Consider the following 14,988-nt stretch of genomic DNA (forward strand, 5'->3'; position numbering starts at 1 on the left):
ATGTTGAGATCAGAGGGCTAGTGGGGGTGGATGGTGAGGATTATGAAGGGCCTGTGGGCCATTCTAAGGACTTTGGCTCTTATTCAGAGATGAGGGAGGCACCGTGCTGGGAACAGAGTGTGCAGGACAGGAGTAGAAGCAGTGGGACTAATGAGCAAGAGTTTGCAGTGATTTAGGCAAAACATGATGGAGACTTGGACCAGGGTGGTAGTGGCCTGGTCTTGATAAGTGGTCAGATTCTGCACATATTCTGAGAGTATAGCCAATAGGATTTCCTGAGAAACTGTACGAGGGTGTGAGATAAAGAGAAAAATGATGACTCTAAGGTGTCTGAACTGAGCACTAGAAGGATGGAGTTGCCGTTTATTGAGGTGGGAAAAACAGCAGGGGGAAGAGGTGTGGCAGTGGTGGGGCGTGGGGCAGCAGAGGTTCAGTTTTGAACATGCTACATTAGAGACGTTTACTACACATAAAGAAAAGAGGTAGAGGAGACAGCTCAAGGTCAGGGGAAAAGCCCAGGCTGGAGATATACAATGGGGGTTGACCGTATTTTGATGGTATTTTGAGCATCTAGCTGAATAAGATTGCCTAAGGAGTGCTGAAAGAAAATAAAGAGAGGCCCAAGGTTCGAGCTCTGGGTATTCCAACATTTAGTTGATTCCCAGATGAACAGCTTCACCGTCACCTAGGAACTTGTTAGAAATGCAAATTCTCAGGTGCCACCCCAGAATGCCTGAATGGGGGTGGAGTCCAGCACTGTTTTAACAAGCCTTTCAGATGATTCTGATCCCAATATAGTCACATGCCACATAACAATGTTCCAGTCAACAATGGACCACTGGTTTAGAGACAGGGGAGAAGAAGAAGAAATAACTACCAAGACCCGAGAAGGAGTGACCTGAAAGGAAGAGGAAAACCAGAGAGTGTTTCTAGGAGCAGGGAGTAGTCAAGTTTTATCAAGTGCTGTCCATAGGTAAAGTGAGATGAAGACTAATAACTGATGATTGCTTTGGTAACAAAAGAAGGGATTTCTGTGGTGGGGATGGTTAGCAACAAGAAGAAAGGTATTCTCTGGTGCTTCAGACACATCAGCTGGTGGTGCCTTTTATACACACCATCTTCTAAAGGAAACTGCACATCTCATATTTCCTGTTGATGGAAAGATAGGGAGAATCTCTCCGACCGTTGTTGGAGCTGGCAGGGCTGTGTCTCTACATGTCCCTTTATCCCCCCAGCCCCAACTGATTGAACCCCAAACAGCCAATCGATAGGCCAGTTGGAGATAAGTGTGGCTATCTGTGTAGAAGAAATAATAGTGGCTTATACAAAATAGAAGTTTACATCTCTCACGTTAAAGCCCAAGCTCTGTCCCAATAAATTGTCAGGGGCTCAGTTCCTTCTATCTCGTTGGTTTGCCCTTCCTAGGGTGTTTTAACCTAGTCCATGATGACTTATTGTCTGTGTTCCAGCCAGCACGGCGGGGGACGGGAGGGTGGGGGGAGGTTTGGGGTGCGTGTGCACAAGGCAGGAGTGATGAGAAATGGAATCTTTACTCTGGGAAGCCTTAGGCATAGCTAAAAGTTGGGGATTCTGTCAGAGAAAGGACAACTGGACGTTGTGGCTTGTATCCAAACAGGAACACAGTTAAGCTAATTCGATTTTCTCTTGGCAGTTTGAACTGGATAGACACTGGCACTTTACTGTGGGAAGATAAGTGAAAACACGCGCTAGCCTGAAGATTCACCAACTCCTAGGGCCCGTGCGGAATCTGAAAAACTTTCAGGTTCCAGTCACCTTGGGTCAGTCAGTAGTACCAGTTACCGGTTCTTCTTAGGGACCTGGCTATTTCTGGGCTGAGGTGATTGAAATTCCACTTTTCTTTCTTGGAGGTGCAGTCGGGAACACAAAGATCCCTGCTTCCTTGAGGCAAACTGAGATAATCTCCGTGCTGGCCACGTGGAGGCGCAGCACGGAGAAAACGATGAGGGTGGAGGAAGCACCCTTCGGGATGCCAGCGCGTCCGCTCTGAGGGAGCATCGCAGCCCAGGGGAGAATCCTGGGTGGGTCACGGGCGCCGCCCTCTGCGGTTACAGTTGCAGGGATGCGAAAGTCCCACGCCCACGCGACGCGGGGTTTGGCGTGACTGGCGCCCAGAGTCAGCACCTAGGGACCGCCGGTCCGCCGGAGGCAGCAAGCTGGGAGCTTGCGCGCGCCGTCGCGAATTAGGCTGACAGACTGCCCCGGGCGCCGAAGGCCTGGCGCCGCTGGGTCCTCTGGGAAGCTGCGTGCGGAGACGCGAACCGCGCCCTGCGGAGGATTCTGGGAGTTGTAGTTCGGCCTCATAGTTGACCGGCGCGGCTCGGCCCGGCTGGCTCTTAGATGCCTTTGTCGCCTGGCTCAGGCTTCCGCCGTGTCCCGCTTGAGGTCGGGCCTGGGGTGGAGGCGGCCACAGCGCATGCCCTTCTAAGTCTGAGAGCTCCGAAGGAGGACGACGGGAGGGCCCCGGGGTAGGGGGCGCCGGGCCGCCGGCGAGGGTCGCGCGTGCTTTCCCCGGGCGCCTGGGTGGACCGGAGTGGCGGACCCTCAGGCCCTTCCCCCGAGGCGGTCGTCTACGGCACGGGCGGAGGAGGGAGTCGCCATGGAGCCTGGGGGCAGAGGTGAGAATTTGGGAGTGAAGCGACCGCGGTGCCCGCTGGAGGGAAAGGAAAGGAGAGAAGCTGCCCTCTGGCTGGGGCAGGCTCAGAAAGGAGGAGCATCACGTCCTCTGTGTGAGAGTCCCGTCCTACTAGTTGATTTCACATTGGGGCTTTGAGGGGTAGCCCGCCAGCCACCTTCATTGCGCTCCTGGTCTGTAGGGTGATGGTTGCCTTCCTTGTCCCAAAAGTGAACACATCTGACAGTTTGGCTTTTGATAACGACTTCCTTTTGTCCTTAGAGGAACCCCATAAGGCAGTAGGAAGGAGACCATTTGATCCATTTGGCAGATAGGGAAGGCTGGGTCACAGGATTTGTTTACGATACAGATGTTTTTTGTTTGTTTCTTTGTTTTTCCACAAGACCCATCGCTTTTCTGAGACAGCCAGTATTGTATCTGAAAAGCCAATGTTCAAAAAGAATTTAACTACCCTTCCTTCATCCTGTGAGCCCAGAATACGACAGAGATGAATCATTAAGTGAGGCATGGATTGACACACAGAGACTTTGAGTATTATTTTGACTAATCAGCAGACGAGAGGTAGAAATATGTATTTAATTTATGTGTGCAGAGTCTCAAACCAGATTTCTACTGGAGTTTAAGGGCAGAGGAGGACAGGAGGAACCTGAGGCAGCAATGGTTAAGGCTGCCTTGATTAAAGGATATTGTGGGATTGTCCTTTGGTTCCCTGTGTTGACTCCTCTTAGACAACATATAGCTACTACATGGCTGTTTCTGTGAGTTTACTGCAAGGACAGAGTAATCGTCCTGGCTCCTGGCTTCACTTCTAGGATCACTTTCTGAGGACTCACACTTTCTTCATGCTGGAAACCCAAAAGAAAATGACATGACTGCTGTGCTGCTAACCTCTGGGTCACAGGTAAGTTTAGAATTTTTTTTCCTTCTGTTCTCAGAGCATGGTATGTTTTCTTTCCTTATTATGGAATTGCTCAGCACTGATTCCTAGACCACTAGGTTCATTTTGATAAACTGATGACTGATGAACTTCACAGGACATGCTTCTCACTTGTGCAGAACTTTCCTTCCCACCATGGCTTTTTCTTTACCCACTAAGTGCTTTCTGCACGCTTTCCAGCCATTGAATACTATAATTGGCCTCATGGTGAGATGCAAAGTAATAAAAGCCACTTGCCCTTGCCTCATGGAGTTTACTGAGACAGTAGGATATAGGTGAATGAAATATATATTTTTTAAATACAGAAATGACTGGTACAGGCAAGTCATAAAAGGCCTTGGAAGAGGTTTTCTGTCATCTATTTGGGAGAGGCTTGGGATAAAAGCTGCACTTTGAAAAACAAGAGAGAGTGGGTAGTTGGAGAGTAGAATACAGGAATATTCCAAGAGAGAGACCACAACTTTGGCAAAAAAAAAAAAAAAAAGAAGAAGAAGAAGAAGTCTTCAAGTGATGAGGTAGTTGTAGATCTTCAGTGGGTGTGTGAGTCACTGTGGGGTGGGCTGGAGTGCAGTGAGGCAGGTTTGGGTGTCTTGTAGCCAGATCACCGGATAGTCTACAACTAGGTAGACAAGTGATCAAGGTAAGATGACCAGCAAGGTGAAACATGCCATAACTGATTGAAGAGAGATGATTAGAAAGGATGCTTCTGTAAGATCTGGCTAGGACAATAGGAAATTGTCAGGCCTTTTGGTTCAGGTTCTGGGACTACTTGTCTGTGTCACACCAAGCCTCACAGCATATGGGTGCTGATGATCCTTATGAAACATGGGAGAAAATGCCAGTATTGATTTTGGTCTGTGAATTTGTAGATCATTTTCAGAGAGAAAGCAGAAAGTAGCATCTGCTGGACAGTGTCTGATTGGCCTTCTGGTACCTTCCAGCCCCAGTACATGCACACTTAAATGAATTGGATTGCTGAGGTTTTCTCATGGAACTTAAGCCCAAAAGAAACTGCCAATTAGTCTGTTAGTGTTAGCATTGTTTATAAAGAAAGAAGACTGTACAAATTAAATTACTTGTGTTGATCACTCCTGAGGCATATGGCCTTAAGGGACCATAAACTTAAATAAAAAGTGTAATGATTTCATACTTGAAGCCTTACAATGAATAGTTTATTTTGAGCAGGAGATTTTCAAAGTAGGCAGCTCTTCTAACTTTATTTTGTTATGTACGTTGTTTTTGGAGAACTATGTAATATGCATTAGAATGCTGAACATAAAATTAACTATTATATTCCTATATATGTGCAGGGGGCTATGGCAAAAGTGGTAGTTCAAAGATGAGTAAGACTGATTCATTTGCTAGCAACCCAGGACTGGTCTATTTTAATGTGTTTCAATTGTAGTTGCATAGCAATTTTTTAAAAATAGAATTAGAAGGCCGGGCATGGTGGCTCACACCTGTAATCCTAGCACTCTGGGAGGCCAAGGCAGGTGGATCGTTTGAGCTCAGGAGTTCGAGACCAGCCTGAGCAAGAGTGAGACCGCATCTCTACTAAAAATAGAAAGAAACTAGCTGGACAACTGAAAATATATAGAAAAAATTAGCCGGATATGGTGGCACATGCTTGTAGTCCCAGCTACTTGGGAGGCTGAGGCAGGAGGATTGCTTGAGCCTGGGAGTTTGAGGTTGCTGTGAGCTAGGCTGACGCCACAGCACTCTAGCCCGAGCAACAGAGTGAGACTCTGTCTCAAAAAAAAAAAAATAGAATTAGAAAAATTATTAGACATTTGTTTTATAAGCAGTAAATAGATTCAGGGGAGCATTACCTGCTCTTCTCCCTCCCTCTACATTTTAGTAGACAAACTAAACTTTGTGCCTGTCATCTAGATTAGGGTTAAGCTAAAGCAAACACTCCTACAATGTTTTCAATATTTGATACCTTCTGTTCCCCTCCCAACTCTGTTCTCTGCACATTTTTGTAGAATACCCTATTTAAACTTGTTTTTACTAATTCTTGTTCATTCCTTCCTTCATTCAACTATTCAAGTGCCAGGTACTAGGGCTGCTTCAGTGAGCAGAAACAGACCTGGCTTCTGTTCTCATGAAGCTTACAGTCCAATGGGACAGACAGTTGTTAATCACAACATCCTCTCAGTGCATGTAACCCAAGAGAAGTGAAGGGACATGGTGTCACAAAAGGCTTTCCTTGAGGAAGTAACACTTGAGCTGAGATCTGAAGTGTGAATAGGATTCAAATAGCTGAGAGGATGGGCCAGGGGAGCAAACATTCAGGAACAGGAAACAGCATGTATAAAGGGGCAAAAGGGAATGGAGCATACATTGTAAGCACCTGAAACACAGCCACCAACCAGTGCTCAGGGAGAGCAGGAGTAGTAGTATATGATGGGGAAGAAAGTATAATACATTGGGGACCAGACAGACCAGGGCCATTGTGAGAAATGACAAGAACACTTTGGGAACATTTGTAAATTTGGGCTTGAGATACTGTTTTATAAGTACATCTGTATTCTGTGACAAATGTAGGAAACATCTTGTTTTTCTCCGTGAGATACTATTTTATAAATAAATCTATATTCTGTGACAAATGTAGGAAATGTCTCTTTTTTCTGTTTGAGATACTGTTTTACAAATAAGTCTATATTCTATGACAAATGTAGGAAACATCTTTTTTTCTCCTCTAAAGTGGTGGAAAACATAAATTTTTAATATATCTTATTAGGGCTGATTTTATCGTGAAAGGAAAACTAGAGAGAAAAATACTTCACATTTCTTGAACTCCTTAATTTTTAAAAGCCATACCATAAAGAAAATATTTAATTTATAACTATATTTTCTCACCTTTTCCATGTATAAATAGTAAGGAATTCTATAGTTCTGTAATATAATTTATTGATATATAAATTAAGAACTTTATACCTTCAGTTGTACATTGAAGGTACTTTCCTTCCTGCTTGCAGGTAATATGCAATTCTGATGTATTGAGGCAAAGAGTGAGTCTGTGAACTACAAATTTGCCAGAGAATCTTAGTGTTGGAAAGGATGTTAGAGGTCATTTTTTCTGACCTTCCTATCCTTCCTGTCTTCCTTCTTCCATGCTGTCAGTTTTAATCCTTTTCAAAGGCCTCTGGAAGGAGGCCTGTTGGTGAGCACCACTGTGTTTGGTTTTTCAGGAATCGATGCTCAGGGATATGGCTGAGGCTCTTACCCAGTGGGGGCAGCTGAACTCTCCTCAGGGAGATGTGCCTGAGAAACGTAGGAATCTGGTCTTGCTGGGTAAGGATGGCTCCCCTGACCCCTGTGAATTTACCCAGTATGGTGTCTTTGCTTCCTCAGTTCCTAGGGGCTCTGAGGTCCTTAGATGCAAAGATTTTTAATTCCTCTAAGGCCCAAGACAGGCAATTTTGCTTTTTGCTTCTGGATATAGTTTTAACGCTTCTGGAGTTAGAAATGAACACCTTTGTTATATGGACCTGTAGCATCCTCCTTTTCTACTCCTTGACCAAGGATGTCAAGATAAACTGCCAGTGAAAGCAACTATTAAGAAAGTAGATGCTTATTCTTTTAATAGATAGAGGTAAAAAACAGTGACTTAATTGTTCTAAACTCAAATAAGCCCTTATCAGTCTTCCTACCTTCTGAGCATTGTTGAAAAGGAAATCCAGAACTGACCTCATTCTCTCACACTCTCTCATATTGTCTTCCCTAACGACTAAGGAACTAACACTGAACTCTTTACCAGACTCCTTTTTCTTTCCCTGTGAACAGGGCTTCCAATTTCCAAGCCTAATGTAATCTCTCAGTTGGAGCATGGGGAGGAGCTGGAGAGAGATATCTCAAAAGCAGCCAGTGCAGGTGAGTGACTATTAGAAACAGTGAAAATAAAACCCAGATGGTCGATGGAAATGCTTGTAGAGGAGCCTTTCCAGATTTTGCTAGAACCATGGAAAGGTTGAATTGAAGTCCCTATCTCCCCTGTGCCATACTCCAGCTCTGTGGATGATGATCTATAAAGTTTATAAAGTTATAATTTCATTTTTTAGAAGGTAAAAACCAATTCTTTTAAACCAATTCTTTTTCCCAGATGAGGTGAAATGAAGCCAATATTTTAATGTTGTTAATAACTTGCTTGGGTTCAGGGCCCTAAACCAGGCTTTTTCACATATGTTATTTTCTCTCTACAGGGTAATGCTATTTTTTGAGTCTCAGACCAATGACTATAAATTGATCTCTGGGTTTTCCCTTGCCTTCCTCTCTATCTAAGCAGAGGCAGCATAGCACAGTGGTTAAAAGTGCTGACTTTGGAACTAGTCTTCTGGATTCAGAGCTGATGTCAGCCACTCATTAGCTTTGTGAACGTTAACAAGTGACTTATGCTTTCTGTGGCTCAAAGTCCCCTCCTGTAGAATGAGGATAATGATAGCACTTAGCTCATAAGTGGTGAGGATCAAAGGAAATAATATGAGAGAAATGTTTAGAACAGTACCTGACTATATGCTAAGCAAATGATAGCTATTGATTAAGTCCTAGTATGTTTTTTTGAAGGATGTCATGGATTTGACCCTATTACTTCTGTCATTGGATTACTGCAACAGGCTACCATCTAATTATACTTTCTTTAGATCTTATCCTTGTAAAATTAAGGCAGCATAATATTGCTAGATTGCAGTGAGTCACTTACTCTGCCAGTTCTATATTCCTCTGCCTGCTTTAGAGGCCTTTTTTTGTCTACCTACCTAAAGTTTTTGCCTTTTCTGTTTCTCTACTTGAAACTTTAACACCAAGCAGGCAAGTCCCTTAGTATCCTCCACTAACCGTGTCTTCTCCATGAACATTTGGAGCTTTGATTTTTCCACTCCCCTTAGTTGGAAGTCCATTTGCCTTTTTCTACGCATTTGTCCTTTAAAACCCCAGGCACTTCCCTGAGTATGATATGTAGTTGAGCACATAGTATTGTATTTATTTATCTCATGTAGAGGCATGATTGGAATAGATGTTAAAGACCATCTAAGCTTGAAAGTATTTAAACATTTTTAGCAATGAAGCTCCCCACTCCTCACCTCCCAAACTCTTACTAGGAAGCCTAGGAACTTGGGGCAGATGTCCTGACAGGTTGGGGACCAAACTTAACACATGGAGCTTTGAACTTCCACTCCGCAAACTGTTTTTTTTTTTTTAAACTTGGTTCTATCTTACTATTTCCAGTTTATTGGGTATGGATGGATGGTAAGCAATCAGAGATAATCACTTGCTTCCTAATTACTAAGCTTTGTGAAAATGTGAGTTTGTGGATCTGGACCACATTGAATGCTAGCTTGTAGAATTTGTGTCTCATCTTGAGTCCATGGAACCAATAGAGATTTTTGTTTTAGAGTGATGGTTTTGAAAGATTTGTCTTTTAGCAGTGACTAAGGCATATTGGAGTGGGAAAAGATTTGTGGCAAGGAGATCATCTAAAGATGATCATTCTCAAGGCATGAAATGATGAGGCTCTGGTGAGATGAGTACAGTGAGTCATCTCTGGGAGACCATCTTTCTCTGATCCCAGCCCTGTCTCCTGCAGATCTTGTTTTTTTGTATGCCATTTCCCCACATCACCTCTGCTTAGTATTTTTCTCTTATTCTTTCTCATTTCCTACCCTGCTGCATAGAGGAATAGTGGGTACCTGTGCACCTCTCCTTCAATGCAAATATACTTATTTGCCCAGTCATCTTTCTTTTCTTGCATTCTCTCAAGATTTTAAGCCTATCTTTGAGAACTTTCAAGTTCATGTATTCCCTGAAAGCATTTTTTGTTTGTTTGTTTCATTATTTTCCTACTACAGCAATTATTTTTCTCTCAGTGTAGGAAATGATACATGTGTATTTTTGCTTCTTTCAGACTGGGAGGAAGAAAGCAAGGAGTTAACTCCAGAGAAGGACATTTCTAAAGAGGAATCAGCTCCTGGGGTGTTAATAGAAAGATTTCCAGAGGAAGATTCTAGTGAATGTGAGAATTCTTTAGAGAGTCAGCAAGAAAACCATGAGAAACATTTAATACAAGAGGTCATCACTCAAAAGAAATCATCTGGGGAGAGAAGTTACCAATGTGATGAATTTAGAAGAAATTTTAGTCGGAGGTCATTACTTGTTCAACAACAAGGAGAGAGACTACATCCCTGTGATTCATTTAAAAAGAACATAAAACAAAATTCAGATATAATTAGGCATGAGAGAATTTGTACAGGAAAAAAACCTTGGAAGTGTAATGAGTGTGAGAAAGCCTTCAGTTACTATTCAGCTTTTGTCTTGCATCAGAGAATTCACACAGGAGAAAAGCCCTATGAATGTAATGAATGTGGTAAAGCCTTTAGCCAGAGCATACACCTTACTCTACACCAGAGGATTCATACTGGAGAGAAACCCTACGAATGTCATGAATGTGGGAAAGCCTTCAGTCACCGCTCAGCCCTTATTCGGCATCATATAATTCATACTGGAGAAAAACCCTATAAATGCAATGAATGTGGGAAGGCCTTTAATCAAAGTTCATACCTCACTCAACATCAGCGAATTCATACTGGAGAGAAACCTTATGAGTGTAATGAATGTGGGAAGGCCTTCAGCCAAAGCACATTTCTTACCCAACATCAGGTCATTCACACTGGAGAGAAACCTTACAAGTGTAACGAATGTGGCAAAGCCTTTAGTGATCGGTCAGGCCTTATTCAGCACCAGAGAACTCATACTGGGGAGCGGCCTTATGAGTGTAATGAATGTGGGAAAGCCTTTGGCTACTGCTCAGCCCTGACTCAGCACCAGAGAACTCACACTGGGGAGAAACCTTATAAATGCAATGATTGCACCAAAGCCTTCAGTGACCGCTCAGCCCTTATTCGTCATCAGAGAACGCACACTGGAGAGAAACCTTACAAGTGTAAGGATTGTGGAAAGGCATTCAGTCAGAGCTCATCTCTTACAAAACATCAGAAAACTCACACTGGAGAAAAGCCCTATAAGTGTAAGGAATGTGGAAAAGCCTTCAGCCAGAGTTCATCCCTTTCTCAACACCAGAAAACTCATGCTGTAGGGAAATCAAAGGCATATGTACAAGCCTTTAGTGAGCATATAGCCTTTGGCCAACAAAAGAGAATTCATACTGGATAAAGACTATGTAAATGTGGTACATTCAGAACATATGTATTGAGCATTCACCATACCTACTGTGGGGGCTACAAAGAAATTTAAGACTCTGTTACAAAAAAAGTTACTGAGAAGTCATTGTTGATGGGGAATATAGCTTACTTAGACTGTGAAAGAGCAGTTTTACATTTTTTAAAATGTCCTAGTGGAGGACACTCTGAATTTTCTTGGGGAAAGAGGAAAATTATTTCTAAAACCCTAAGATATATATATATGAGCTACCAAATCCTTGAGAGAGAAATAGGGTGTGGTATGGTGGAAAGAGGACATCTTAACTGGGGTAGGTAGTTTCATAATGCTAAGGACATACGTTTTAAAGAGAAAAGTAGTCCTCTTAGGGAAATTGCAGGGATAGAAATAAGAGATTGAGAATTCACAGTGAGTTTGTCTAGGATCAGGAATGGTGGTAGAAGGGAAGTTGTCCTTAATTCTTAAGTACAAAGGAGGTAGATGGGAAAGATAGAAAAAAAGAGCTGTGGAAATGAACCCAAGAAATGTTGATTGAAATAACTACTCAGCTGAATATTCACAATCAGGAAAAGTATTAGACTTGTTAGGTGGTCAGTTACAAAGTTTCTGTGAGGGCAGCTTTACCCTGAGGCTAAGGAATGTTGGCCTGGGAGTCTGCTTTTGTCACCTACTAAGAATCATGTTAATTCTGAGGGTCAAGACCTACAGCTTAGAAAGGGAAAGTATAGAAGAGACCTCTGATGTGTTCAGCATGTTTTAAGCTGACTGAGTTACCTGAGAATATGCTTATTTATAAAAATTTGCCTCAGTTGTGTCTAGTTTTATCTTAAATTTTTTCATGCCACATAGTGAAATTTAGTTGTGGATTTGCACTGACACTGCTTATTAGATTGTGAAAAACTTGAAAAAACTTTGAAATACTTGCCTTTCACCATTTTACTCTTAGGTAGAGGCAGATGACATCTTTGTGTATGTGTATATATATTTTTTTCATTGAAACTTTTAAGGTTACTACTAGAAACAATTTGAGTGCAGTGTTTTTAATTTTCAGAAGTTTCACTATGATGTGTCTTGGTGTGGATTTCTTTTAGTTTATCCTTTGAGGGGTTTGCTGAGCTGCTTCAATATGTAGGTTTTAGCAAATATGGGAAAATTTCAGCCATCATTTCTTCAAATACATTTTTAGCCCCCACTGTCGGCCCTTTCTCTCCTCCTAGACTCCTAGACTCTAATGATAGAAATACTAGATCTTTGGTTGTGGTGCCAGAAGTTCCTAAGGCTCTGTTCATTTTTCTATTTTTGTCTTAGGCTCTTAATCTGCCACAGACTTTGACTCAAAAATTTTATTTCTTACAGTTCTGGAGGCTAGGAAGACCAAGATCAATGTCCCAGCTGACTCTCCTGCTACTGAGGGTTCTCTTCCTGGCTTACAGATGGCTACCTTTTCACTATCTTGCCACCCTTTCCTTAGGGAGGGACAGAGAGAGAGAAAGAGAAGGAGGGAGGGAGAGAGAGAGATCTCCTTACAGGGCCACCAATTCTGTCAGGTTAGGCGCCTACCTATATTACCTCATTTATCCTTAATTACCTCCTAAAAACCCTGTCTTCAAATACAGTCACATTGGAGGTTAGGGTTTCAACATAATGAATTGGGGGTGGGGAGGACACATTTTGTCCATAGCATTCCACCCCTGGACCCGCACTAAATTTGTGTCCTTGTATGCACAATACATTCATTCCATTCCAACAGCCCCCAACGTCTTAACTCATTATAGCATCAACTCTAAAGTCCAAAGTTTCATCTAAATATCACCTAAATTAGATAGGGGTGAGATTCAAGATATGACTCATCCTGAGGCAAAATTCTTCTCCAGCTATGAACCTGTGAAACCAAACAAAATTTTGTGTTTCCAAAATACAATTGTGGGACAGACGTAATGTAGATATTCTCTTCTGAAGGGGAGAAATAGGAAAGAAGGAAGGGGTGATGGGTCCCAAGCAAGTCTGAAACCTAGTATAGTGGTCCTGCCTCTGTGGCTGTGCCAAGGCTCTGTAGGGCAGTCTGCCCTAAGGCTTCAGTTAGAGGCTATCTGGCCTGTGGAAGCCAAGGTGATGGCTCCACCTTTTGAAACAGGAAGGAATCTTGACAGTCTCTAATTGCTTTCAAGATCATTCTTCCCTTTTCTTGAAGGATAGCACATGTTCACAGCCAGAGAGCTTTATTGTCTGGTCCTATAGGATCTAAGAAATCCTATGGCCTTCATTTTGTTTTGTTATTTGTTGTTTTATTTTTTTTTTTGTTTTTATTTTTTCTGTCCCCTTTAGTCCCATCTGACTGTTTCTCCCATTTCTTTTCCTGGCTTGTGCTGAGAGGGCTGATGAAGTCCATTAGTCAAATCCGTGATCTCTTATCAAATGGTTATTCAGCCACACTGTGTTTTCTTCATAACAAACTCTCCCATATTTTTGTGATATAGATAGACAGAATGTTCCAAATTTCTTAAATTCTGGTTCCTTTTTTGCTTAACAATTCCTTCTTCAATTCATCTGTCTCCTCTCACAACTTACTATAAGCAGTAAGGAGGAACCAAGCTGCATCTTCAATACTTTCTTTAGAAATCTCCTCTGCTAAATATTCAATTTCATCACTCCCAAGTTCTACCTTCCACAAAACACTAGAATGGTTCAGACAAGTTCTTTGCCAGTTTATAACAAGGATCATCTTTCCTCCAATTCCAGTAATATGTAGCTCATTGCCATCTTAGACCTTGTCAGAGTGGCCTTTACTATCTGTATTTCTAACAATGCACCTCAAAACTCTCCCAGCCTCTACCCATTACCCAGTTTCAAAGCTGCTTCCACATTTTTAGGTGTTTGTTGCAGCAGCATCCCTCTTCTTGGTACAAAAATCTTGGTCTACTTGGTCTGTCATAAAACAAATACCATATATTGGGTGGCTCAAACAACAGACATTTATTTCTCACAGTCTTAGAGGCTGGTAATCTAAAATCAAGGTCCAGCAGGGTTCAGTTCCTAGCTCTTAGGTGGTTGCCTTCTCACTGTGTCCTCACATGGCCTTTCCTCAATGCATGTGTGCAGAGGGAGAGCTCTCCCTCTCATAGGGCCACCAGTCCTATCAGATTAGGATCCCACTTTTATGACATCTTTTAGTCTTAATTACTTCCTAAGAGCCTATCTCCAAATACAGTCACAATGGGGGTTAGGATTAAAACATAATGAATTTTGGGAGACACGATTCAGTCCATAGCAATTTTCTCTATGTTCAGATTGAGTATCTTCTATTGTTCTATCTTCAAGTTCACTAGTTCTTCCTTCTATCCCTTCGATTCTACTGTTGAGCTTGTAATTGAGTTTTATTCCAGGTATTGTATTTTTCAGTTCTCTTTGGTTCTTTATTATTATTATTATTTTTTTTTTTTTTTTGCTGAGACTTTTATTGGTATCAAGCATGTTTGTAATTACTCACAGGCATTTTATGATGGCTGCTTTAATGTCTTTGTCAGGTTAGGTTATTTTAACATCTGTGATGTCTTAGTATTGGTATCTGTGGATTATCTTCTCACTTAAATTGATTTTTTTTTTTTGGCTCTTGGTTTGATGATTGATTTTCAATTGAAATCTGAACATTTTAAGTATTATGAGACTTAGTATCCTATGTAAATCATCTGTTTTGGCAGGCCTCCTCTGGCACCACTCTAGTGTAGAAAGGATTGGGGGGTGCTATGTCATTAAGTTGGTATTAAAAATTGAGGTTCATCATTGGCCTGTGATGACACCTGGGGCAGAGGTCCTCAATAATGTTGGGTAGGGGTGGGACTTACAGTTCCCCACTAGTCCTCCACTGGTGACACACTGGCTGGAAGGGCCAGGAATATCTCATTACTGCTCCTCACATGGCCTCTACTGTCCTCCTGGGGTGGGGTGGGGTGACCTCATTACTATTGGGCATTGATAAAAGTCCTGACCCTCCACTAGGCCTCCATTGACACCACAGCAGTAAGGAATGGGATGTCTTGTCTCTGGGTAGGGTTGGATGCTTAGTCTCCCCACATGGTCTTCACTGACACTGCCAGGGTGATGTGGGGGAAGCGGTGGGTTTGGGAAATCTGTTGGTCCACTTGGCCTTCTCTGATACTACCCCAGGAGGAAGATGGAGGGTTGAGGAGCCTTGTTACAGCGTGGT

At 42.4% G+C, this 14,988-nt stretch overlaps 1 protein-coding gene across 1 annotated transcript; it reads left to right on the forward strand.

Moving 5' to 3' along the window:
• Positions 1-2,501: 2,501 nt before the first annotated feature.
• On the forward strand, positions 2,502-11,746 carry LOC123637196 (zinc finger protein 501). The gene is made up of 5 exons (XM_045550113.1): positions 2,502-2,657; positions 3,487-3,575; positions 6,806-6,908; positions 7,401-7,487; positions 9,514-11,746. The coding sequence occupies exons 1-5, from the start codon at positions 2,639-2,641 to the stop codon at positions 10,776-10,778; spliced, it is 1,563 nt and encodes a 520-aa protein (XP_045406069.1). The 5' UTR covers positions 2,502-2,638; the 3' UTR covers positions 10,779-11,746.
• The last annotated feature ends 3,242 nt before the right edge of the window (positions 11,747-14,988 follow it).

This window comes from Lemur catta, chromosome 4, assembly GCF_020740605.2.
Source record: "Lemur catta isolate mLemCat1 chromosome 4, mLemCat1.pri, whole genome shotgun sequence".
In the NCBI taxonomy this organism is placed as follows: domain Eukaryota; kingdom Metazoa; phylum Chordata; class Mammalia; order Primates; family Lemuridae; genus Lemur; species Lemur catta.

Coding starts and splice junctions, on each gene's coding strand:
- LOC123637196 (XM_045550113.1), top strand. Junction 3,576..6,805: donor TGCTAACCTCTGGGTCACAG/GTAAGTTTAGAA, acceptor TTGGTTTTTCAG/GAATCGATGCTCAGGGATAT. Junction 7,488..9,513: donor CTCAAAAGCAGCCAGTGCAG/GTGAGTGACTAT, acceptor TGCTTCTTTCAG/ACTGGGAGGAAGAAAGCAAG.